General features: G+C 51.1%; 3 protein-coding genes, 1 long non-coding RNA gene and 3 other non-coding genes across 10 annotated transcripts; 1 reads left to right on the forward strand and 6 right to left on the reverse strand.

The window, feature by feature from the left end:
• Positions 1-1,526: 1,526 nt before the first annotated feature.
• On the reverse strand, positions 1,527-7,411 carry LOC104044843 (E3 ubiquitin-protein ligase TRIM39-like). Of its 3 annotated transcripts, none has more exons than XM_064473992.1 (7): positions 6,756-7,411; positions 5,588-5,659; positions 4,534-4,764; positions 4,260-4,282; positions 3,813-3,928; positions 3,148-3,177; positions 1,527-2,635 (listed from the first exon to the last, which is right to left on the reverse strand). In XM_064473992.1, the coding sequence occupies exons 1-7, from the start codon at positions 7,173-7,175 to the stop codon at positions 2,037-2,039; spliced, it is 1,491 nt and encodes a 496-aa protein (XP_064330062.1). In that variant the 5' UTR covers positions 7,176-7,411; the 3' UTR covers positions 1,527-2,036. The 3 variants fall into 3 exon arrangements, with proteins under 3 accessions (XP_064330062.1, XP_064330061.1, XP_064330060.1); XM_064473991.1 differs by having other exon boundaries at positions 5,567-5,659; XM_064473990.1 differs by having other exon boundaries at positions 4,534-4,767; positions 5,567-5,659.
• A 2,308-nt stretch (positions 7,412-9,719) lies between these two features.
• On the forward strand, positions 9,720-22,761 carry LOC135317660 (uncharacterized). Its single transcript, XR_010376407.1, has 4 exons — positions 9,720-9,854; positions 13,367-13,431; positions 21,062-21,181; positions 21,803-22,761. It is a non-coding gene; the product is annotated as an uncharacterized LOC135317660 (long non-coding RNA).
• On the reverse strand, positions 9,848-12,128 carry LOC135317646 (E3 ubiquitin-protein ligase TRIM39-like). 2 transcript variants are annotated; one of them, XR_010376396.1, is made up of 3 exons: positions 11,599-12,118; positions 10,234-10,326; positions 9,848-9,988 (listed from the first exon to the last, which is right to left on the reverse strand). XR_010376396.1 is itself a non-coding variant. In XM_064474074.1 (2 exons), exons 1-2 carry the CDS (start codon positions 12,003-12,005, stop codon positions 10,296-10,298), a joined length of 438 nt encoding a protein of 145 aa, XP_064330144.1. In that variant the 5' UTR covers positions 12,006-12,128; the 3' UTR covers positions 10,093-10,295. The 2 variants fall into 2 exon arrangements, 1 of the variants encoding a protein (XP_064330144.1); XM_064474074.1 differs by lacking the exon at positions 9,848-9,988 and having other exon boundaries at positions 10,093-10,326; positions 11,599-12,128.
• Positions 13,678-20,520, reverse strand: LOC104044842 (E3 ubiquitin-protein ligase TRIM7). The gene is made up of 7 exons (XM_009504731.2): positions 19,764-20,520; positions 18,081-18,176; positions 16,492-16,722; positions 15,834-15,856; positions 15,329-15,444; positions 14,635-14,667; positions 13,678-14,320 (listed from the first exon to the last, which is right to left on the reverse strand). Exons 1-7 carry the CDS (start codon positions 20,178-20,180, stop codon positions 13,809-13,811), a joined length of 1,428 nt encoding a protein of 475 aa, XP_009503026.2. The 5' UTR covers positions 20,181-20,520; the 3' UTR covers positions 13,678-13,808.
• A 109-nt stretch (positions 22,762-22,870) lies between the features above and the next one.
• TRNAK-CUU (transfer RNA lysine (anticodon CUU)) lies at positions 22,871-22,943 on the reverse strand. Its single transcript has one exon. It is a non-coding gene; the product is annotated as a tRNA-Lys (tRNA).
• A 274-nt stretch (positions 22,944-23,217) lies between these two features.
• TRNAV-CAC (transfer RNA valine (anticodon CAC)) lies at positions 23,218-23,290 on the reverse strand. Its single transcript has one exon. It is a non-coding gene; the product is annotated as a tRNA-Val (tRNA).
• Positions 23,291-23,456: 166 nt separating this feature from the next.
• On the reverse strand, positions 23,457-23,529 carry TRNAK-CUU (transfer RNA lysine (anticodon CUU)). The gene has a single exon. It is a non-coding gene; the product is annotated as a tRNA-Lys (tRNA).
• Positions 23,530-24,071: the final 542 nt, after the last annotated feature.

Genomic DNA, 24,071 nt, shown 5'->3' on the forward strand with positions numbered 1-24,071 from the left:
AGACACCTTCGTCTGAGCTGGGCGGCTTTGTTCCTCATGGAGAGCGGCTCCGCACCGTCGGCAGAGCCTAGGGCGCAGCTCCTTTAATCTCAGAATTAGGTGCCTACGGTTGGGCAAATGAGTCGCACCCTAAAAGCGTCTACAGAGCCTGGAAAACTGGCTGGGGTGGAGACATCTGCATTGCAGATTTCTAGAGCGAAGGGACATCCTGGGAGAGAGCTGGAGCTGGGAGAGAGCTGGATGAGGATCAGAGATATGGAGGGAACCTGTGGCCCTGAAGAAGGCAGAAAAAACATCAATCTCTTGATCCAAGGAAAGCACCAAATTTTACTTGGATTTGGTGTTTTGTGTCTTGTGTTTCTCAGCAGGTGCCTCTGAGAGGAGAACGGTGGGATTAAGGTGGTTCAGGGACCTTGAGCAACTCACAAATGTGTCCTTGCAGAACTTTTTGAGAGCTTTTCCCCTGATTCACCCAGGTTTTCTTCTTCGTCCTTCCTGCACCAACAGTCTCTCTGTTCATATTTTCCTTTGCCTTTCCCAGCCGGGCTTGAGTTGGAGTCGGGACCCGGATCCAACGCGCAAAGTGACACATAGGCACCATACTCCTCCTCGTCAGGGATGTGGCAAAGGTAAAGGGGATGAGATGGGAGAAAGAGCAAAAAAATACTCAAGGTTTTTTACTCAGAAGTCTTTCCCAGTAGCCCTGATCACCCTTTCTTCAATAAATCCTCATGCTTGAGCTCCTGCAGTGATTTCGGGATGGCTTTGCAGGAAGCACATCTCTATCCGGCACCGGGTTCCCCCCGTGTTTCCCAGCTGATGGGACCAAATGACAGCGATGCACCAGGCTGAGGAGCGTGGATGGAGGGGAGATGTCACAGCCTGACAAACAGCACCAAAATACCGGCCGTAAGTTTGCCGCAGTGGGACCCGTGGGGATGGCGAGATGGGGCTTTGTCACGGGGTGTCCATTCATATCTCATCTGTTATTCTGAGCCCACCATCACCTGCTCCCTCCCACTCTCGCTTCTGGTTCCTCTTCTCGGTTCTATAATCAATAATGTGTATTTATTTTGGTGATGTCTCTTCCTCTTTTGGGTTTCCTTAGAAGAAAATCAACAGTTTTTGAGGGAATCAATGTAGGTGAGTTAGGTGAAAATGCCAGAACTTGTATTTCACCTATTCACCCCACCTGCTTTTATAGTTGAGGAATATCTAACCAGCACAGCCACAGGAGCTCCTGCTGTGATTTATCACACCTTGTCCCTCCTGAACAGTCAACAGGGAGAAACAGGCTTTTCTTGGGAGTTATCCAGGAAGCTGAACATGTATAATGGTGTGGAAAATTGCATTCCAGGTGGGTTTGTTTCCCTTCACTGCCTGCAAAGGGGGCTTGAATGACTGGAGGTCCACCACGAGAAGGTGGAAAGGTAAGCCAGGTGTCCCCATCTTGTGCAGCTTTTCTTAATTTTGCTAACCTAAAAGCTAAGAAATCCAGAATAATACATCCATAGCAAGGCAGAAAGTGGAGAGTGTAAAACAAAATGTTCTTTTATTTAAAATAAATATCAGAAATGTAGACAGATATAGAAACCAGCTCCCCAAACCAAGCCAGTCTGTAGTGAGAGGCCACCTCCCTTCGCAGATCGGATTCTGGATCTGCCTTGCAATTGATGTCAGAAAGAAAACTCTTTGCAAAGATATATAAACAGGAGGATTCATTCCATTAAAGCCAAAATACATTTTAAAAGACCACACATTTGAAAGTCCTGGGTGCTCTCCATCCTTGATCAACCCTTCGCTGTTCTGATGTGCTGACTCCATCATCTCATACCAGCGGATCTTTTCTCCCCACCACTGTCTGCTGGTGTCCCACCTCCCCATCCTTGCCATACAGGTGCCATCCCAAAGCTCCCAATGGAGATGGACATGGGAGGGGAGCAGCAGGTTCTCTCGGTGAGATGCTCTGAGCAACCACAGCAACCAGCTGGCGTCACACAGATGTCCCTTTTGTTAAGGTCTGATTGACAGACGTCTCAAGGACAGATTCGGAGGGGGGACTTGAATCCTACCCAGTCCAGAGGGGACATCACCTGCCCAGTCACCACCTGGTCCTCTGAGGGTGGGGTTTGGGTCATTTCTTGCAAACGAGCCCCCATCCCCATCTTGAACCAGGGGAAGACCCTCTCCCCATTGAATGAGACTCTGCTATAAACCAAGATGGAAGTGTCGTCATCATCTGCGCTGAAAAACGCCACCCGCGCCCCTTCATAGTCCAAGGAGACCCGTATTCTCCTGGGAAGCGGGTTCAGGCGCAGGTTGGCACGGGGAGATGTGAGGGAGTGATAAGCCTCCAGCGCCCAGACCCCCTCCTTGGGGGTAAGGCTCATAGGTCCCTTCCTCTTGATCGATGCTCGGGCCACCCCCAGGGCCCAAACCCCACCCTGCCCCACCTCCACCTCCCAGAAATGTCTCCCCGAGGTGAAGCCTTCGCAGCCCAGCACACAGGGTTCAAAGTCAAATCTCTCTGGGTTGTCCGGGAGGTCCTGCTGGGTCAGATAGCCCCTGGCTTCTTTTCGGTCCTCAGAGAGGTGAAGGTTGGGATGAGCTGTGGCCGGGTCCAGGTTCACATTGGCTGCAGGACAAGGGAAAAACAGAGTGCTGGAGGTAGGGCTTGGCCGCAGGACGGGCTGGAGATGTTTGTTTTCCTCCCAGCATCTGGGACCAGCCCCACTCTCCTGTTTCTCCCAGCTCTGGGTGCTTCATGGGGGGGGCATGGGCAGGTCTGGGGCTAATGATAGCCTTGGGGTCCCCCAGCAGAGATGCCCCTGGGTGAAAGGAGAAGGGGGAGAGGACAAAGCATAGAGCAGAGATATGGGGCGGGGATGGTGGGAAGTTGATGGGGGGGGGGGGAAGGAGAAGTGCAAATGCTCTTCTCAGATTTCCCTTTCCTTTGGGTCCCAGAGGGGCATTTGGCTTTATTAGGACCATATCTCAGCCCCTGGATACACCAGAGGCATCAACACCAGGGTGCTGTCCCCCTTCCCTTCCTCTCCCCGGGGGATTTCATTGTGGTTTTTTTTTTCCATGGGAATCTCTTCCGCAAGCCAAAAACCCAGCCTCTCCCACACACTGCCATCGACTTACTTGGCTCTTGCAATTTAAACATCAGGCTGTCTAAAGAAGAGAGAGATTTCACGGTGTCAGATTTATGTGTCAGACAAACCGGCTGCAACTTAGCTTTATCATGCAGGCTGGGGAGGCGAAACAGCTAACGGGAGAGTTGGGAGGGGAAATATTGAGGGTGTGAGGGCTTGGCCGGGTGCAAAGGCTCTGGGCTGACTTGGCCTGGTGCAGGTATTGCTGCTGTGAAGCTACACAACTCTCCCAAAGCCAGGGGAGATTAACCTCCTGGCCAAGCTAAACTCATCTCCAAGAGACGCTGCGACAGATTTCTCCCACTGTTGTAGCATCCCTTCCCTGGCTTTGTACCCACGTGAACTTTATTTTTCCCACCAGCTTGGAAGTGATGGGAACAACCGCACCAGCAGCTCTGTCTGAATTTGCTTTTCACGTGGCACATGGAAGAGGAGACTCCTCTGCTGAGCTTGTTTTTCCCTCCCCTCCACTTCCCTACTATTTTTGCCCCAGGAAAAACTGTCAGTGTCCTTCTCTGGTTAAAAGTTTCAGCTGCATTTCTTTACAACTGTTACTAGGCGGGTTTTGCGTTAGCAGCCAGCACACAAGAACCCAGTTTCTCCCAGATATCGGGCACGCGAGGCACCGTGCCCTCTCCTAACCCTGCTCGGTACCTTGGTATTTCCTTAGCATGCCTCTCACGAGGGTGTTTCTCTGAACATAGTCCTCAAGTCTTCTTTCCAGATCAGGAGAAATCTCCACTGGAGGGTTGAACTTCATCACCTCACAACTGCAAAGAGGGCAAAAAACCACCCCATGTGTGGTATATTTGATTGCTCATTGTGTTCTCATTAAATAATCCAGGACAAGCAACGGGATGGGCTGAGGCTACTTATCCAGGAGCAAATAAAATCCCCCTTTTCCCTGCCCTGTTTCTTTGCACTTTGTTTCCCCCAGGCAGTCGCTGAATGGACATTTCTGAACACAAAGCGACGTTGTGGGAGGCTGAGCTATCGACTGCATCCGTCTGGTTTGAAACCCCGACCTCAGGATTCACCCAGGTGGCATCCAGACCTCTGCAAGCATCAGGGTGTGGGGAAAGTGAGAAGGAACCATGTTACCTGTTCAAGAGTCTTCTGATGTTCTAAAGGAGGGAAGAGAGAGGAGAGACTGTTGGTGAAGAGGGTGTGAAACAAGCGTTGTGCCTTCTAACAGAAGTTATATATTTTTATGGCAATGCAGTAGCAAAGAAGGACCCTATGCATGTGTTGATCCCACCCGCAGCAATGCTAGAAGACACCAGGGAGCTGCCATGGGGCTGAATTTGGGCTCCCACATCTCAGGCTTTGCTCTCTCCCTCCTTTCCCCAGCAGCTCTGATGCTTTGGGCTCTCACCTGCAGGAATTGGCTTGCTGGCTGCTGGAATTTCCCCTCCATCTCCCACATCAAAGTCTCGAGGTGGGAAATCTCCTCTAGGACCTTTGACATTGCTTCCTCCTGGATCCTGCTGATGGCCCTGTCCAGGTCTGCCAGCTGGGTCAGGAGGAGGCGCTCTTGGTCCTTCAAAAACTGGTGCAATCGCTCAAATTCACGCACTATTTTCCTCCCTTCATTTTTGGTTTTCTCCTGCCAGGATCAGAGATGAGGGCAAAAGGGGATGAAAGAGGGGCAGGAAACCTCCCCACACAGCAGAAGGCACGGCAGGAGCCCTCTCCAACTCTAGCACCTGAAACACTTGCAAAAAATTCCCTCATGGATTATTTTTACATCTTTCGAGTTTCTATTAGTGTCACACCTCTGAGGCTGACACAGTTTGTGGGGCTGCAACAACCCCAGACCTTTGCAGAAGGAATCACAGTAGCCTCCGGTCAAGCTCTGCAAGATGGGCAGGAGATGATGGGGGCTGCAGAAAAATCCCACCACGCCCGAGAAAAACAGATTAGTGCTTCAAGGCCAGGTTGGTCTCACGATACTGTGTCCTTGGTGATATTCAGTCAATGCAAGGGTGAACTGAACAGCAAACCATCTTGCTGGGGATTTAGGTACTAGCAGGGACTATTCGGGAGGCTTAGCCTGGAAACAGAACCGACAGATGCAACCGCAACTGGACTCTATAAGGGGGAGATTTATAGAGTTTAAGGGGGAAAAATAAACCCCTTCCAGCCCATCTGTCTCCGCCAGGCTGGGTACTGCCTGCCCGCCCCCAGCTCCCTTGCAGAGGAGTTGCAATGTTATCTCCCCGGTGCAGGCTCCAGCTGATGTGAAACCCCAGCAGATAAACACAGGGTTGGCCGGTGCCCAGAGGAAATGGCACAACACTCTGCAAACCAAATATGCAAGAACTGGCCTCAAAATACAGCAAGCAATGCTGGGGCGGGTGGAGAGACCCACAGTCCCCAGGCCTCTCTGCTGGAGGGAGGGCACCTACCAGGTGCGAGCTCTTCCTTACTCTGCTTTTTCTGCTTTCCAGGTATTTTTCTCTCTCCTCCTTTAAAGCCTGTAGACAGCCTTGGATTTCTTCCTGAGGAAAAAGAAAAGGTGCTTTTGGAGGAGCTGAGAACTAGCCTTTTTTCTCCACTAAAATTACTTCTGGCCTCGTCTTAGATGGGAGAGGCTTTGCCTAAATGCTGGCTCCTCTGCGAGGAGCAGAGCTGGAGGAGGCGGAAGGTCCAAAAGCAACCTACAATGTTCTGAAGATTTGTGCAAAGAAAATGCAACCTGCAAACACCAACCTTGCCGCAAGCGTGGGGAAAAATTCTGCAGAAGAGCAAAACACTGACGGTAATCAATGGCCCGTGTCCAGGGACACATGTAAGAGCAAGATAAGTGCACAGTGAGATTTCCCTCAAAAACACTCACAGCCTCTAGGAATTGGTGGCTGTGGGATAATTATTTCTGTGTTTAATAACTCTCAGTGGATTTATTTAGTGTGCATTTATAGACGTGCTTTTTGAACCCCCAGAAACCCTCAACATCAGCAACACCTTGCGGCAAGGAGTTCCTCCTGTTAACGCTGCACGATGTTGCGCGGTGTTCGCGCAGCTCTGCCAAGCGCTCAGCTTTTTGCTGAGAAAGATGACGAGGATGGGTTTGGGTCAGCAGGAAAACAGAAAAGGAATAGAGAAGGGGAAGAGTTGGGAAGAATTTGTTTCTCTGTATTTGATACTAAAGAAACAGTGAATAGGGGAACAAATATGCAAAATTGCCCTCAATAACTGATGTGACCACGTTGGTTTTTTTAAAAAAGAATTATTGGCCATTTTTACATGTTTTGACTATTTACCTTTGCCTGTATTTCAGTACAGTCAAGTCAAGACCAGAGTTCAAAGAGGGAAAAGGCTAACGTATTTTTTATTTCTCCCAGGCTGTTGGCAAAGATGAATAAAATAAAGGGGGCGGGGGGTTTGGGGACCCTGATAGAAACATTGTGGAAAAACAAATGTCCATGCAATAAAATGCAAATAAGAAGCAGGTGGGTAGATGACACCCAAAAATCCCTGTTTGCAGCTGCGCCACGGAGGTGCATGGAGAGGGGATGCACCTGAACGGCTGCGCTTTGCCCCTCGAAAGGGATTTGCTGTGAGGCGGGGAGGTGCAAACACACGCCCGGTCTTTACCTTATATTCCTGAGCAGCTTCTTCGACGGGGACCACGGTGTGGAAGCGGTGAGCCTGGGACCTGTCGCACACCACGCAGATGGGCTGCTCGTCCTCCTTGCAGAAGAGTTTCAGAGCCTCCTGGTGCTGCCTGCACAAATTCTCCCATCCCTCTGCTCCTCCTCTTGCCTGCCGGCTAAGCTGCCTGGCGATTTTGGCAATATTTGCAAGCTCCCTGCTGGGACGGAAATTCTTCTGCAAAGCCATCTGCCTGCACTGCGGGCAGGAGAATTGTGCCTCCAGCCCTTCCCAGCAGCGGGTGATGCACGCCCGGCAGAAGTTGTGCCCGCAGTGGATGGAAACGGGGTCTTGGAAATAACCCAGGCAGATAGAGCAGGAGGCTTCGCTGTGCAGGCTTTCTGCCGGGCTCTGCGTGGCCATGGCTCTTCCCAACCTACCTCCGGGATAGGATTAAATGAGCTTCACTTTGCAGGGAGAAGAGGAGGACGTTCCTCCTTCTGGCTTGGCCGTTTTCTCGTTGCAAACGGGGGGAATCAACCCCCAGCCCCAACACCACGAAACGGCAGCATGGGAGGCTCGAGGAGGATGATCACACGCAATGCTTCCTCCTCGCCTCCTGCCAGCCTCCGACCGGTTTCGGTTCAGTTGACTTTCTGAGCCAGATGTCAGTTAGCAGATAGGAAGCTGGAGGGCAGGGCTGCTCTTCAGTGGGACCAGGATGGGCTGAAGGAGCGGTTGGACAGAAGTCTCGTGAAACTCGGGGTGGGATACCCTCTTGCACCAGGATCAACCATGGAACAGGACTTTGGGGTCTTGGGGGTGACAAGTTGTCCATGAGTCAGCAATGGGACTATACACCAAAGATATCAACCCCATACGGGGCTGTGTTAGCAAGAGTGGAGAGGGGAGGAATTCCTCCCCTCCATCAGCATGTGTGAGGCCATATCTGAGTGCAGGGACCGGTTTGGGGCTTCCCAGTACACGGCAGACAGCATCAGGCCACCAAAGTGAAGCCCAGGATGGATGGGGAAGAGATTGGGGTTATCCAGCCTGGAGAGGAGAAGGATCAAATCACTGCCTGCAACTGCCCTCCAGACACTACCTGGTGGGACCAGGATGGGAGAGGGAAGAAAGGAGGCAGCAGAGCAGTTCAGGTTAATCTTTGGGGACAGCAGAGCTTGTTTTATTACTTTTTTTTTTTATTTAATATGCTGGATTGGTTGGGCACACGTTCGGTTCACTGACTTGCTAAAGGAAGTTTGAACTCCAGTATGTCTAGGGAAAAAGAAAGAGGAAAATGTGAGAGGCAGAAAGATAAATTGGACTGATTCTGGATTTCTGCAAAAATCCGGAGAGTCAGGAACAAGCTTGGGGGAATGTAGAGAAACTTGAGGAGGGAAAGGAGAAAAGCAGGACTATACATGTGAAATTCACCCACGCGCAGAGGGGCTGCTGCAAAGAAAGCAAATACAGCGACGCATTGGGGCATGTCTGCGACAAGGAGCGCGGGAGAGCAGCAGGACACTATCTCCACGTAGTTAATGTGAAATATATGGGACCCAAAGCAACAGGCAACAACAGCAGGAGGCAGGTGACATCAGACTAACACTCGCTGCTCGTTTACAACCTCATTATTGGATCTTGGGAAAAAATAACAACCAGTCCTCATTCAACAGCCAGGATGTATTTCTTTCACATGGTTTCACTCCATTCCTCCCCACAGAGGAGCACAATGATATTTTCCCTTCTGGACCTGCGCATGGTACCTTGAAATTTCTCCACAGCCTGCTTGACAACTGCTGTTTTCTCTGTGAAATCACAGAATTTCTTTTCCAGCTCAGGGGAAATATCGAGTGGCTGTGAGAACGTTTCCCTCTCACACCTGGAAGGAAAAGAGGGGATGTATTTACACCTGTTGTAGTTTGTTACCCAGTGTTTTATCAGCAGTCAGCGGGGAGAACTCGTGGAGGGAAGATGATGGGTTTGCATCGTATCGCAGATCTTAGCAAATCACACATCGCCCTTGTAGATGTTTATTGGTTTGCTGCAGCTGTGAAAGGATGAGGTGGTTGAGTCAGGGTCCTAATGGCAATTAACATCCCTGAGCAGACCCACCTGGGATCCCACACCCATGGTCCAGGGGCTCTATTTAAGCTCAGCCCTGAAGTATTTAGTTCTTTTGCAAGCTGCTTAGGCGAAGCATCCATGCATGGCTGTGGACCCTGCTGATTTATCCCATGGGCTGCCTTCTTGGCTTGCCCCCAGCCCTACCTCGGGCCCATGAACCCGCCTGATGCTCTGGGCTACCCTCAGCTGCTCTTCCCAGCCTTGCTTGGCTCTCCTTGCTCAGGTATGTGGAATAGGGCTATGCCTGGTGATGTCTCCGCTCCCTGTGCAGTTGCGTGCCGATCCGAGGGAGCCATCAGCCCTTGCTGCACCCTGACACCTTGTTCCAGGATGATGCTTGTTTTTGTTACCCTGAGCTAGCTCTTCAGCAATGGCTTATGTCTTCCTCAACACGCCCCCACCAGATATTCACTTTGAGAGCGTAGGAACCTGTGCCCTACAGAAATGGAGCCCTGCCCTCCTAGTTCAGCTCATGCAGGTGACTGAGCCATCAGTGCCAGTACATGCCTTAATTTATCATTAACCAAGTAGAGAGGAAGTCCCCTCCTTCCAAATCCCAGTGTCCTCAGTCAAGTCCAAGTCTGTATTGCAGAAGGGCCAACCTGTCCCTACATGATTTCTCTCAGTATCCTGCTACAAAGCTGCTCTATTGTGGTGAAATTTTGATGGGAGAAGGTCCACATACCTGCTTAAGGTGGTTTTGATGCCCTAGATGAGAGACAAAATGAGACTTAGTGACCTGGAATACCTCCCCTTGGAGTACTGGGGTCCTACTGTTGTGAAGTCCCTCTTTTAGCATGTTGGGGTATAAAACCGAGAGCTGGAGACCAAGCTGGTGCTCAACCAGTGCCTTCACAGCAATTTTGGGAAGGCTGGGGTCTCACCTTCAGGAGTTCATGGCCTGGCTGCTTGTATATCTTCTCCATCACTTCAATCACCATGACCAGGCCCGTGGTCTCCTCCAAAAAACTGGTAAGGATTTCTTCATGTGTGTTCATTATCTCTGTGTCCAGCTGGGCCAGCCGAAAGGACTCCTGCTCCTCCAGGAATTTGTGTAGCTCCTTGTATTTGACCACAGTCTTCTGCTTTTCAGCTTCTGTCCCCTTCTGCCAAGGGCAATCCGAAGGGGGGGGGAATGGAAAGTAGAGAATGGGACAAGAGCATCAAGAGTCAATGGTGGGTCAAGCATTGGTGGGATCCACTAAAAAAAAAATGCATTTGGGGAAGTTACAAACCCGCTCTCCCTTCCCTACACCCCTTGAGCACCACCCACCCATGGGAGAAGAGAGGAAGAGGAGATGTTCCTCCTTTCCCCCCCTTCCTCTGCCAAGGAAAACTAATGGGGACCTACAATGTAGTCCTGGACTCTGTCTTCTTTCTCCATGGAAGGTTGAAGGGCCTCTTGCTCTGATTTCAGAAGCTGCAGCTGGGCCTGAATTTATTCCTGAGAGGAAAGAAATAAGTCCCTGTTTTTAATGGCATCAGAGGCAGGCTCTTTGCTATTGCAACACCAAGGGCGCTTCCTGGTGCGCAGCTGGCTTGAAACTCATTCTGGGTCTTTCCAGCTTCTCTGTTGCAGCAGGAAACTAATTTCAGGTTGGCCTGAGCTGCCTGCAGAGGCATCATTGCTGGAAAGTACCTTGTGAGGGGTGAAGCCAAGAGGGGGGGAAAAAAAGCTCAATGCAGAATTAGAGCAGGCTCATTCCAGATTGCAAGCAGACCAGCTGAAGAGCTATTACATCCAACACCAGCTGGTCCAGAGCAGCGGGAGGCAGATGGATTTGGCACCTGCATCTGCTGCTGGTGCAAGAAAGTTTCGACCTCTGGAGGATAGCAGTTTGCTGTGAGCAGGGCCATTTAGCTGGGAGAAACAACACCTTCATTTGAAAAGTGTGGTTTGTTTTTGGTTTTTTTTTCTTAGCTTAGTCTTAGGTCAGCTGGTAGCAATTGATGCAAAGCTTTTAGAGTTTTTAAAAAAATAGAAATAAGGAGCTGAAGGTAAAGATTGGAGCAGGGGGAAGTCAATTTCTTTGGAAATTCAGTCACATTTGCAATCTCATGGATTTTGACGTAGCTCAGCAGAAACAATGGGGAACTCTTGACTGCTCTTGAAATAAGTGTTGGGAAAGTTTTGTGACACCTGTGACTGTTTCAAAGCTACTAAAATCCCCCCCCCCTTTTTTTCTTAACCAAGGTCAAGGAGATTTCAGGGAGCTGTGGGGTAGGAGAAGGGCTGAGGATCTCTTTCCTCTCTCTCTCTCTTTTTTTTTTCCTACTGATCTTCAGCATAGCTGATCTTGATAAGGGACCCGCATCCTGGAGCAGAGAGCCATTTATGGTTGCTGGATAAACAAACCCTCATGAGGGCTCAGTAAAGCCCTGGCATTGCAAATTGTGAGGTTAAAAGGTTACATGGGGATGGTGGTGGTGAGAAATCATATGCCTCTGTTTCTTACTCTTCCCTAAGCCTTTGCTGGTGGCTGAACCCTGGGGGAGACAACCCCTTGGGCCCCCAGACCGTGGTGCTCCTACGCCCACCTCTTCTGCAGGGCGGATAATGCCCCCTCAGTAGTTGGTATCAAGAGACAAGGATGGGGGAGTCCACAGGTGGTTTATCCCGCAGCTCAAAGGCTATACAGGTATTTACACCCATCCAAAGCATCGACATGAAGATCTTCTGGCCCTTTATGTGTCAATGTGCCCCGAAACCCCTCACCTGTACTCCTGGGCAGCCTCGTCCATGGGAGCCACAGAATGGTTACGGTGCACCTTGGACCTGTCGCACACAATGCGGACAAGCCTTTCCTCGTCTTTGCAGACAAGCTTCAGGGTTTCCTGGTGCTCCTTGCACAACTTCTCCCCTCCTTCCATCTCTCTGACCTGTCGCAGGTTCAACATCTTGGCTAATTCAGTGATGTTGGCCAACTCCCAGTTGTGTCGGAGGCTCTGCTGGGGCACGGTCTCCCTGCAGCGGGGGCAGGAGACGTTGGTGGTCAGCCCTTCCCAGTTCTCAGTGATGCACACCCAGCAAAAGCTGTGCCCACAGTGGATGGACACTGGGTCTTGGAGAAGTTTCAGGCAGGTGGAGAAAGAGGCTTCATCCTGGAGCCCTTCCACAGACATCTTGGCTGCCAAGTTTCATTTTTGAATAATCAGGAAGGAATGAGATTTCTCTTCCTTATTCTAAACCATTGGTTAAACCGAGGTCCAGCCCCTTTTCAGCAGGGCTTTATTACTTACATTGCTCTGCTGGTGCTGGGAACTAGCTGTTAGTCAGATGGGGAGGAAGAGAATTGGACATGCCCATTTTTACCCTTTCCCAAAGGGACTGGGATTTTTCAGTGTCCAAAGCCTGTCCTTTGAATCAGTGGAGACCTGTGGATTTGGTGACTCAACAGCAGCTAGAACAGGAGTTTCACACCCTACTAGCTCCTCAGAGAGGTTGTGGGGCAGCTGGGGTGGGAGATGGCCACTGGCTGAAAATGCTTCTGAGCTACCAGGGGTGACAGGACTTGGGAAGGACCTCAGCACTCTTCAGAACTGTGTCTGTAGAGTTGTCTGGGAGGACTCTCACATCTCTTGGGTGACCCTGAGGGTTCAAATGTACAACCTGCCCCAAGGCATGGCCTTCCTGGCTGTCAGAAGAAATTTCTGCCACTCGTGATCCCTGGGACGTCAGCTTTGCCCTTGGGGTAAGGTGGGACATCAGACTAACACCCTGCAGAGACCGCTATGGATCAAAGATGCTCGCGTGTCCCCGGAGACTGCTGATGCCTCCAAGACCTTGCAAGGTCCTGGCAGGTTCCTCTGATCCGCTGGGGGATAGCTGAGAGTCTGGACCGATGCTTTTCCTTCCTTTTCCTGCTCTTTAAATGCCCTTACTTTCAAAAATTGTTGTTGTCCCTTCTTTCCAGCATCATTCATTTGCCTTTCCACCCCTTTCCAGTCCAGCTGGTTTTCAGGCACATTAGCAGGAAGAGTCATTGCTAGTCCCTCATCACAGCTGTGATGAAGCAAGAAAGGCTCCGTTAAGTGTTTTCCTTTCAGCTTTACAAGAAACAGGTCAAGAGGGGGCAGCAAAGCCACCAGGGTTTGCCATGCTGGTGGTGGCACAGCACTGTTTTCCCAATTTCTCTCTAACGAGGAAGAGAAAACAGTCCTTGAAATATAGAAAGACACTTCAATACAGTCATTTTATATAAATTTTTATGTGCAAAACTGTTTACTAAGCTTTCTGACCCAAATGCATATATATAAATTGCACAAAGGCAGAGTTCAAACCCTTTCTGTTCCTCTTTACTCCTCCAACCTCTTTCCACCCCACAATTCTGAGAAAGGCAGCTGGAATCCATGGATTTCAACAGCAAAGCCTTAAAATGCGTATAATCTTTCCAATTCTGTGAGGTTTTTGGCTCAAAAGAGGTTTTGGTGGGAAAATAGCAGATATTACACTAAATTCAGTGGTATCATCTCTTCCTTTCTAGTAAATAAACCAGGAACCAGAGCCAGCTTCTTCAGCCCTGCAGGAATGTCATTGTTGGAAGTTAAGGTAAGGAAAAATTGGAAAGGATGGGAGAAGAGTAGAAGGGATTAAAGCCATGAAATTGGTGTCCCAGGGGCTGTTGCACAAATTATAGTCTGCACTTTCCTGCTCGTCCCAGGGCGATATTCTTTAGCAAAATCTTGGAGAGTACCCAAATGTTAAAAAAATCCAGAGGTCTGCCCACGATGATCCCTTCTCAACCTACTGCTCTTGAAAACCCCATGAGAATGAGAATCAAAGCGGACACCCGGACTCATTTGCTCCACTTTATTCTTTACCGTCGACAGATTCCCAAAATGTGGATTCCAAAGTGTGGTTTCCTGGATCAAACTGAAGGCTTGTCTACTAGAGCATGTAACGTCCATCTTTTTGCCCATGTTGTCTCAGGGAGACAGCTGGATGCTGGACTCCCAAACCCAGAAGAAAGGCAGGATTTTCTCTCCGTTGAAAGAAGTTGGAGGAAAAGCAAAAGCCAAGGTCTCGTTATCGGCATCAAAGAAAGCCACGTGTCCCTTCTCGTAATCCAGAGAGACCCGGATAGTCCTTGGCCTCCCATTCAGAGGCTGAACCGTTTCAAAGGAGGTGAAAGCTTGAAACCTGTCCCCACAGATGCCAACAGCCCAAATCCCCTGGGAAGGGTCGAGATTAATCCAACCCTTTCTCCACGCCGAGTCTCTGGCCACCCCCACAGCCCAAAATCCCCTGCTGCCCAGCTGCACTTCCCAGTAGCGCCTCCCCGCCGTGAAGCCTTCACAGCCCAACACGGAGCAGTAGGTATCAAATCTCTGGGGATTGCTGGGCAAATTCTGGGGCGTTTCATCCCACCTCACGCTCCTCCGGTCCTCGGAGAGGATGAGGTGGGGGTTTGCCGTGTCCGGATCCAGAGTCACGTTTGCTGATGGGAAGGAAAGCACGAGAGAAAAACAGCATGTCAGAGGGAAGGTGATGGATATTTTTCTCTGTTTGCACCCTCCTATATTTTTTTTTCCTAGGAATGAAATCTTGGCCTGACCAGAGCTGTTTGGTAAAGGCTTTCTCCATGAAATACGCCATATGGATCTATTTAAAGGCTCTAATTTGTACTATTTTTAATTCTGATCAAAGGCGACTAGAAATTCATCTTGCCGACCCGCTAGGAAAGTGCGAATTCCCTGCTTTTGCTGTTCTCACTTTTTCATCCCAGTATACCTCCAGTCTCCTGAGACTTACCCCATTGCACATCCAGTTCAACTGGGAGACTCTCTGGAAGGAGAGAAAAGTGCCATTAGTTTGTTTATGGAGGAGAGGGAGTGTATTAGAAATGGGTAAATACGAGGAGGTGCGCTTTTCCCCTTGCAAAACAAGCAAAATCACCAGGTGAACAAGTCCAGCTCACGGAGAGATGGACCTTCAAACCCAATATGACCAGCTTTATAAGGATTATTTTTTAATTCAGAGCTAACTGCAACAATTACTAATTGGAGACCGGAGGACGGAACGGGACAGTTATCTGAACATGCAGAACAGTCTCAAAATAGCTCATTCAGGGCTTATCTAAGGACACACCACCATCCGTTTGCAATACGTTGACTTTTCACACTGACTCCCTCGCGGATGGCTAGATGTTACCTACAGCCTGTTTGGGTTAAATAGGACCGGAATCAAGAATTTGATTCATTTCCTTTGTGTAGCTAAAGGGAGGGCGCTTGCTTTAGTCCTTCACATCACTCTGGCCTTCAGACTTGTGTGCAAATATGCCTGGGAACAGAGTTACCCTCCCTTTTCCAGCCCCAGCCCTAGATAGGAGGGTTATTGAGTAACTCATCGTTAGCATTCCTAAGCCGGGGCTTTATGCTGGTAATTGGCTAGTGTCCACTCCTTCCCAGCTGCAGAAGTGTGTTTAGATTGTCCCCTTCCTTTGTACCTTTGAATTTCCTCAGGGCTTCCTTCAGAACAATGTTTTTCTGAGATAAATCCTTGAGTCTCTTTTCCACTCTGGGAAACTTCTCTGTCAGTTGCTGGAAAGTCCTTGCTTCACACCTGGAAGGAGAAGACTTTTGTATTCCTTCCTTGCTGAGTGAGCTACGTAGAAACCCTGCTTAGAAAAGCTGCAGGGTGAGCTTGTTTTTCCCCAGGGATCAGGTTGAGCCAAATGAGACATTGCTGGGCATATCAGTGGTGCCAATGTCCCTGTGGAGGACGCACACTTGCTCTGGACCTCCTCGATGGTGGATATTGGCTTCCTCCAGCTGAATGGAGATGGTGGGATGTGATCTCACCCCAGTGCCATCTTCTCCCTAGTTTCTTCTTCACCCTGAGCACTGGGGACCCTGGTAGAGAGGACAAACCCTCCTGCTCCCCCACTCCTGTCCACTTTGTGACACTGTGCCAGGAACAACCGTCCCCTCTGGAAAGGGAGAGCCACGTACCTGGTCAAGGCACTCCTGGCATCCTAAAGGAGAGAGAAGATGGGAATTAAACTTTAAGCGATCTTCAGGCCTGTTTATACATCTTATCTCCCTCAGATGTTGTTTGCAAGCACGCTTTGTTTGGTTTGGGTTTTCTTGTGCCAGCACAGAGCAGGATCAGGACCTCTGGTACTCATACAGTGGCCCATTTGTTCCCCGGCTAGAAGAAATGCTCAAATACAGCTGGTGGAATGTCATGTCCACTTCCAAACACTGCTTCTGCTTATGTCCTGCCTGATGTGGCCTCTTGGGGAGGGAAAGGATGGCCCTACGCTGGGCAGCCTCACCCTGGAATTAAGCTGGGATTCATTTATTAGCTCTTGCCAAAGTTCTGCAAGACATGCATCAACCTCTCTTGCTTTGCCTGGGGTTGGGAGGGAAGCAGCTGGTGGACACTTCCAAGATGCTGAAAGACTAATTCTGGGGTCCTCCTCCTCGTGGTTTGGGTATGACATAGTATAGCTCATTAACGTTGACATACAGCGTACAATAGGGCTTTTTCGTGAAATGAACATCTCTGTAAACTACGCAAAGAGAGTGGGGAGAGGGGGAAGAGGCCACCACCTCAACGGCACATTCAGAGCACTGCAAGCTCCGCTGCCCAACTCCTTGCTCTCACCTGCAGGGATTTATTCTCTGGCTGTGGACTCATCCCTTCCAGCTCCCAGATGAGGTTGCCCAGGTGGGATATCTCTGCAGAGATCTTCTTATCATTCTCGGTCTGGGTCTGCACTATCTGCTTCTCCACATCCTCCAGCCACATCAGGAGGAGACGTTCCTGCTCATCCTGGAACTGGTGCAGCTGCTGAAACACCAACATGATCTTCCACCTCTCGGCTCTTGTCTGCTCCTGCAAGGAACAGACGGGGAGGGATGAGAACAGAAGAAACCTGAGACCTACGAAACCTGGTTAAATAAAACAGGAGCGAGGACTGGTCTTTGGCCCTGAGGCCAGTCTGAGTCCGTAGCATGGCTCTGGGTCCCCTTTGAGCTTTATGTGGTGTGATACCCTGTGGAGCCATAAAATACTTCTGGCCTTTTTGGGGGTTGTTTTTATTTTTCAGCTTAAGAAAGATGAGGGCAGCGTTGCTTCATGTTTTTCCCACAGCCTGGAGGCGACCAGGCGTTGCATGTGGGCATCTGTGAGTGTTTGATGGGACAAACCCTGCTGGGATAGTGCTTGAGGACACGGGGGTGAGAAGGGGATTCAGTGGCGAGATCCTGCAGGAGGGCGTTGGAAACGGTCCCTGGCAATTCCCCAGAACTCCCAGGCGCTGGCATTGAGGGCAGTAGCTGGATGGTACAGGGCCGAACCTGGACCAGGGACTGTGGCACGAGCAACCAGCAGCACATTTGTGCTGTTTTCCTTCCATCCCCGCTTTATTTAGCAGGAAGGTCATTGCCTGTCTCTGATCACCTTCACCCCCGCAGCCTTCCCCGTTCTCATGAAGCTGCAAGAAAACATCTGTCATGCTTTCTGCTTCTGCTTTTGAGGAAATCACCATTTCTCACTTCCTTAGAGCTACAGATCCATTCCCCAACCTGCGGTACCCCAAAACAGGGCTGCGAGGTGGTGGAAACACCTGGCGTGTTGCTCTCTCCGAAGGACACGTGTCTCCTTCTGGATGCTCAGGTGCCCCAAGCTGTCACGGGAGCCACCACCCTCACCAGGTCCCAGACAGCTACGCAGCAGTAGAAAAGCAGAAAAGCCCCACCAGGGTCTGAGCTGAACACAAACACCCCCACGGACCTCCTGTTTGGTGCGTGGCTGACCCAGCTCCAGGGCTGGATGGTAGAAAGCAGCTCCTGGGTTGCAGCAGGCTGCGGCGAAGATGGAGAGGTCTGAAGCACCATCCCTCTACAGCACCGTCACGTAAATCTTGCCCAGGAAGACCCACACGCCCATCAGCTCTGTCCGAAACGTGGCTCGGCTAAGCAGCAAGCACCTCCCTTCAACCATTCGGAAACCACCTTGCTCTCCGCTAGCACTTCGTGGCTGCCAATTTCCCCTCGAGAAACATCTGCGTTTCATTCACGGGCGCTTCGCTAAGACGGAGCGAGTGCAGCAGAGATGGGCCCAGCTGGGTGGAGCAGCTGGGGGCGTTTTCCTCCTCACTGTAAATTTAGGTGCCAACCCAACATCTTTTAACCTGCAGGTCAGACCTGCAGAAGACCCCCTCCATGCATGCAGCAGCAGCGAGTACATACCAGATGCTTCTGGCTTCTCTTCTCCTCAGCCAGTTTTAATGCTTGGAGCCTTTCTCTTTCATCCTTGAGGCTCTTCAGTTTGCTTTGGATTTGCTCCTGGGCATTAAAAAAAAAAAAAAAATATTAATTTGCAAGTTGTTGGGGAGGGGGGGTACACAGCTTCAATGTTGCTCTAGCTAATTGCCGGTGTGTTCGAGCATGAGACCACCAGAACTTGGAAATATTTAAATATTCTTTATTCTGTTGCCCCTCTTCACCCCAGACCTTTTCTATGAAGCATCTTGCAAATGAAGAGTCAAATAAAGGTAATATTTAATATTGCAGCCTCATTTACACCCCTATTCCGGTCTTTTCCAGCTCCTTCTCCCAGTGTATTTGTGGCCAGTTATTTTCTGCAGACCCTGTAATCTGTTCTCCTTGTTTGGCTCATTTTATTCCCTCCTGAGCACAGCATCCATTTTTTTACCCTTAATCAGGTCCCCCAAATTACTGCAACTTCCCATCATCTGCAGAATCAGCGTTTCTGCCCGAATTTGTCACCTTCGGCTCCTTCTGCAGTCCAAGGAATAATATGAATAACGTTGCCAGAGTTTGTTTTTAGGAGAGGATGAATTGCACCTTAGGAATACCTGGGTTTTTTAACATCTACTCCTAAAAGGCGTTCCCGTGGCAAATGCCGATGGACGTTTGCGGTGCACGCGTCCCACCCTGACCCCTTTTATTTTTCATCAGCTGATTTTTCTCTTTCCTGCCCCTCACTTCTTCCCTCCCCCCTCTCGCCTTGTTTCATGCTCACAGTGTGACTAACGTCACCTTTCACCTCCCTATTCCCAGTCATTTCTTCCCCTGTGGGCAGGATGAAATGTCACCGAGCTTCCTCCGCACAAGCACCAACTCCTCCTCCTCCTCCTCCTCCTCCTGACCCTGTCCTCCCTCAAGGGAATGAAAAATGCCTCCCAGCACCATTGTTCTTATCCTGAGATAGTTGCCTAGAAAGAAATTCCTTCAGGGAGAGATTTATAGCGGAAAGCACAACTCATCTGGGATTTCCCAGGCAATTCTTGCACAAAAATTAGCAGCAAGAGCCCTGCCCGTGCACATGTGAGTGAAGGTGGGCTCCAGCGCTGCTAATTTGGGTATTTTCTATGAGCTACCAGCCTCCGCTTCCTTTGTGGTCTCCTGAGAGGGTGACAGCAAATAAAGCGGTGGCTTTTTGTAAAGGGATCCGACCTGACAAGGTCACCCTGAGAAGCTGAAATTGAAATCCCGCTTTGGAGGTCCTGGTGAAAATTAGGTTTGAATCAATTCATGCCATCTGGGGGCGACCCTAAGAGTGGGTTTTGCCGGCGGGCTGGGGTCTGACCCAGCACCCTGAAGTCTCCGCTTGCCCCTGCACACCCCCAAGCCGAGCTGCGCCCCTCACCACGCATCTGGGCACCTGCAGACTGGGGTGGCTGCATCACATCCAGGCAGCGACGCAAAGCAACCCCAGCTAGATGAGCTACCAGCTCCACCCAGCCTGCTACATCCCAAATCTTGGGGAAATCCTACGCGACATCATTCCCCATATCCTCGGGAAGGTGGAGAAGCTGCTGGTTAATGGAACTCAGACCCTGATGGGCAAAAAAAGAAAGAATCCAACCCCAAAATATTGGAGCAAAGCAGTGAGCTGTGATCTCTTACTTTGCACTCCTGGGCAGCTTCTTCGATGGGGGCGACGGTGTGAGCGCGGTGGGCCTGGGAGCGGTCGCACACCACGCAGATGGCCGTCCGGTCCTCCTGGCAGAAGAGCTTGAGCGGTTCCTGATGCTTTGGGCACAGGCTGCCCGCTCCGGCCGCGTACCCTGCTCTCGAGCTCAGCTTCTTGGCGATCTCCGCCAGGTTCCTCAGCTCACGGTTTGGTCTAAATTTTCTTTTCTGGGCAATTCCTCGGCATTGGGGGCAGGCGAACCTCCGGTCCGATTTTCCCGAGCATCGCGTGATGCAGTCGCGGCAGAAGCTGTGCCCGCAGTTGATGGACACTGGGTCGCTGAAATAATCCAGACAGATGGAGCAAGATGCTTCTTTCTGCAGACTCTCCAGCGGGTCGCACTCGGCCATGGCTGAAGAAGAGTGACACGATTACCTTCACTTCATTGAATATCTTTTTTTTCTTCCAGCAGCAGCTGGGAGTTTCCTTCTCGATTAGCCTTTGCTATCTGAACTGGGAGGTCTTGTTTGAAAAGTGCAGCCTCATAAGGGATGTAAAAGGAAGGAGGGGCGGAGAAAGGGGAATTTCAGGCTCTTTTCTGCGCGAAACAGTTTTGCAACACCCCTCTGAAACCTGAGTCACTCCAAAAGGCGTTTCAAGGTCTTCAAAAGTTTGCTGTTAAAGACAGAAGCGGGGAAAGAAGTTCCTTGCCCTGACTTGCGACCTCCGAGTCCCAGATAATGGGTTGACAGCGGGGAGCATTTGGCACAAAGAACAGCTTATGGATGCCACCACTCTCTCCTTCCCCCTCACCCATCATCTCTGTGCAGCCGAAACACAAAATTCTGGGGTGAAGAAACCTTTTTCTTCCCTCTTTTTCCCAGGTGTTTTTGAGCCCAGCTGGAGGAAGAGCCATGGCGTTGATCGGCGATACCCGAGCTCAGCGCTGCTGCTGGATACTCCGAATTGCAGAGCTCAGCATCCTCACCTCTCATTTAGGAGGTGATCCAACCCACAGGAGGGCAGGATGCTCCAACGTAACCGCCGGGACCAGGAATAAACCCGGTCTGAGGGATCTCCAGGTCAAACCCTGCCCAAGTTGAATCAGCTTGGGGTATATTTTAATTTTCAGCTGGGGCCGATCAGCCAAATCAAGTCACAGCCGTGCGATACATTTGTGCACCATCATGTACCTCTCTCCTTCCTCTGTACGTGCTCAAGCCAAAGAATCGCGGGTTTAATTGCAAATGAGTAATCTAAGCTTTGCTTTCTTTTTTGGCCACCTCTGCAGCTGCAGCTCCGGCCGCGCGAGACGCCTGCAGCTCCCGAGCTGCAAGAAGTGAGTCGATGGAGGAAATGAATCATGCAGCACCGAGGAAAAAAAATGAGAGAAGTGCTTCAGATGTCCTTGGTGAGATAAGTCAGGGCATGCTTGGGGGGGTCACCACGGTCGTTCCCTGCTCTGGAGCCAGGCACCAGGGTTGAGCCTGTCCTGAAGGGGTTTTGGTTGAGATGCTGGTATAGACATCTCTGTGCTCTCCTCCAGCAATGGGCAGTTCTCCACCCGGGGGGAAGGTTTTTCCCGTGCCAAAAATATTCCCACCTGCATGTTTGGGCGTGGGATCTGCATTCCCTTAGCAGATAAATGTTCATCCACGTGCTGTTGCCCACCGGTGCAAGCGCTGAGCCCAGCCTTCAGCATCCTCCCTTGTGTCTCTGACCTGCGAATCGAACAACCCCACCTCCTTCAGCCAAAGCTTTGGCGAAATATTAATTAACACCAGGCTCACGACGGGCTTATGCGCAGCCCAACCCTCGGCAAACCCACCCAGCTGGACGCCGGGTTTTGATTGAATTATCAGCAAACCCACGGGTCCCCCTTGTTTGCGCTAGAAGAGTTTGAAAATCCTGGTCCATCCAGATTGAAAATCTCAATTTTTCTCCTCCCCGCAAGGGAAGGAACTCAGTGTACCACAAAGCCACATCGGTTATTTTTTAGGTGATGAACAGCTTAACTATTTTTTTTTCCCAGTACATTGCAGGAAATGAAGCTACGCTGACCAGTCTCTAAATTCACTATCTGCCTCCTTCCCCCTTTTTAAGATGAGCAAACTTGACCTCTTTCTCCAGCGACTTCCCCACCGTCCCCCACCACTTCTGACGTCGCCTCGGCCACCTCTCTGACCCCGTGCCTTGTTGCCATGAACTCACAATGATTGGAAAACCTCTAATTCAGCTGAGAGGATGCTGAGCTCCTTTTTTATCTCTGCTGCAGATGCAATTTTGGCACCCCGGTGTGGTACCTGTGGTTATTATACACGGTACTGATCAGTACCAATGGATGAGTTAACTCTAAGGTCACAGCAAGCCTTTTCATGAAGGCTAAAATAAAAGAAAATGTTCTTTCCCATTCCACACAGGCACGGTAACAATTTGGCCTCGTTTCAAGCTTTTTGGGGTCTCTGCAGAACGGCGGGTTTTTATATCATCTGTGTAGCTGCTACGATGCTGCAGCTCTGGCTTTCCTCGGGCATGGCCTTTGCACATCAGGGTGAGCTCTTCTGCCTTAGGACTTCTCTAAATTACAAGTTAAATATATATACAAACACACCTCCAAAAACCAGAAGGGAAGATGAAGAAAAAAATAAATAATTTTAAAAAAAGGACAAATAAAACCAAGGAAGCGAATGTAGAGAAAAAAAATGACAGTGAGGGGAATTCACGTTGCAGTCCTCCTTTCTGCTTCAAAAGGGGAATAAAGTGGCTGTGATGGGGCCCCGATTCCCTGCGTGACACAGACTGGGCTTGGAAATCTTAAATAAAGGGAAAATGATGGAAGAAGGGCTGCGATTAAAAAATAAAGGGGAAAATTATGGAAGAAGGGCTGTGATTAAAACTTAAATAAAGGGAAAATGATGGAAGAAAGGCTGCAATTCTCATCACTGGCTCCAGAACTTTTCCTTCCACAAAATCCAACCCTTTGCTTTTAATAAGAACATGAAGAGTTAGGTCTCAGCCGCTTTCAAGGGTGGGTCGGGGGGGGGGGAGGAGGGATGTAGTTTTGTGCCCCATGGAGGAGGGGGAGGGGAAAAAATCAAAGCGCCCAACGTGGGGCTCGAACCCACGACCCTGAGATTAAGAGTCTCATGCTCTACCGACTGAGCTAGCCGGGCTGCTGGGCTGCAACCCCCGCGGCCACAGCCGGCCCTGCGGCCCCCAGGGGGGTGCAGGGTCCCGCAGCGATCGTGGGCATTAACGGCACCGGGTGCCGGTACCGGGAGCCCGCGCCGGGAGCCCGCACGGTCCCGGGGAGCAGCCGCTCCCGGCGGGGGTGGGGACGGCCCACGCGAGGCGCGGGGCCGAGGCGTTTGTAAGAGCAAAATGTGCTTGTGTGAAGGTGAGAAACATTCAAAAAGAAAGGGGGGGAGGGGGGAGGAAAAGGTTACCTGTTTCTGCCCGGTTTCGAACCGGGGACCTTTCGCGTGTGAGGCGAACGTGATAACCACTACACTACAGAAACGCGGTGCGGGGTAGGCGGCTCCGCAGGGCTACAGCTGTTCAGCCCCCTCCGGTGCGCTGGGCACCGAGGGCCGGAGCCTCACCGGGGGCTCCGGGGCTCCGGCGGAGGGAAAAGTCCGGTGGGGCAGCAAAAAAAAGACATGGCGGGGGGTGTAAAAATATTTAAGCGCCCAACGTGGGGCTCGAACCCACGACCCTGAGATTAAGAGTCTCATGCTCTACCGACTGAGCTAGCCGGGCGGTGTGGGGAGCGCCCGCCCGCCCCTCAGGTGGTGCCCCAGGAGGCCCCGCCCCTACAGCGCCGGTTCCGCCCTCCTCCACAGACCTCCGAGAGCAACGAGGCGGAGGGGTAGACAAGCCCGCCGCCGGGCGGCGACGGAGACCACAGAGAATACGAGGTGGCCGCCGCCTCTGTTGTCCCCGCCTCCCTCCGCGCTGAATGTACGGGAGCAACGCGGGCAGCGGAGGCAGCGGGGCCGGGGGGCGGTTAAAACGGCCCAGCTCGTTTCCGCCCACCCGGTAACTTAGCAACCCGCCGCCGGTGCCTTGTACGGGAACTTCCGGTCAGGTGATGATAAAGAGGCGGGGTTTACAGCGGGGAGGGCCGGAAAGCGGAAGCGCTGCGGTGTTTCCCGTCTGTTGGCGGAGCTCGCACCATAGAGAGTCAGCGGCGGTTGGCGGTGGGAGAGGGGATAGAACGTCTTCCCCCGGGCCGGGGTCGGCGGGGCGGTACCGGGGAAGCGGCCTAACGGGGGCGGCACTTCCGGGTCCCGTTGGGCTGA

Source organism: Phalacrocorax carbo, chromosome 26 (genome assembly GCF_963921805.1).
Source record: "Phalacrocorax carbo chromosome 26, bPhaCar2.1, whole genome shotgun sequence".
NCBI lineage: Eukaryota > Metazoa > Chordata > Aves > Suliformes > Phalacrocoracidae > Phalacrocorax > Phalacrocorax carbo.

What these genes read in the sequence shown, in the direction of transcription:
- LOC135317646 (XM_064474074.1), bottom strand. Translation starts at nt 12,005, where the DNA reads ATGTCTGTGGAAGGGCTCCAGGATGAAGCCTCTTTCTCCACCTGCCTG. An exon ending in GAGGCTGCCCAGGAGTACAG is followed by an intron (nt 10,327 to 11,598) that starts GTGAGGGGTTTC and finishes CTTTCCTCTCAG; the next exon opens with GAATAAATTCAGGCCCAGCT.
- LOC104044842 (XM_009504731.2), bottom strand. Translation starts at nt 20,180, where the DNA reads ATGGCCGAGTGCGACCCGCTGGAGAGTCTGCAGAAAGAAGCATCTTGC. An exon ending in AGAGAAGCCAGAAGCATCTG is followed by an intron (nt 16,723 to 18,080) that starts GTATGTACTCGC and finishes TGTTCCTTGCAG; the next exon opens with GAGCAGACAAGAGCCGAGAG. An exon ending in CAGAGAATAAATCCCTGCAG is followed by an intron (nt 15,857 to 16,491) that starts GTGAGAGCAAGG and finishes TCTCTCCTTTAG; the next exon opens with GATGCCAGGAGTGCCTTGAC.
- LOC104044843 (XM_064473990.1), bottom strand. Translation starts at nt 7,175, where the DNA reads ATGGCCACGCAGAGCCCGGCAGAAAGCCTGCACAGCGAAGCCTCCTGC. An exon ending in ATCAGAAGACTCTTGAACAG is followed by an intron (nt 3,929 to 4,259) that starts GTAACATGGTTC and finishes CCCTCTTTGCAG; the next exon opens with TTGTGAGGTGATGAAGTTCA. An exon ending in GTTTAAATTGCAAGAGCCAA is followed by an intron (nt 2,636 to 3,147) that starts GTAAGTCGATGG and finishes CTTGTCCTGCAG; the next exon opens with CCAATGTGAACCTGGACCCG.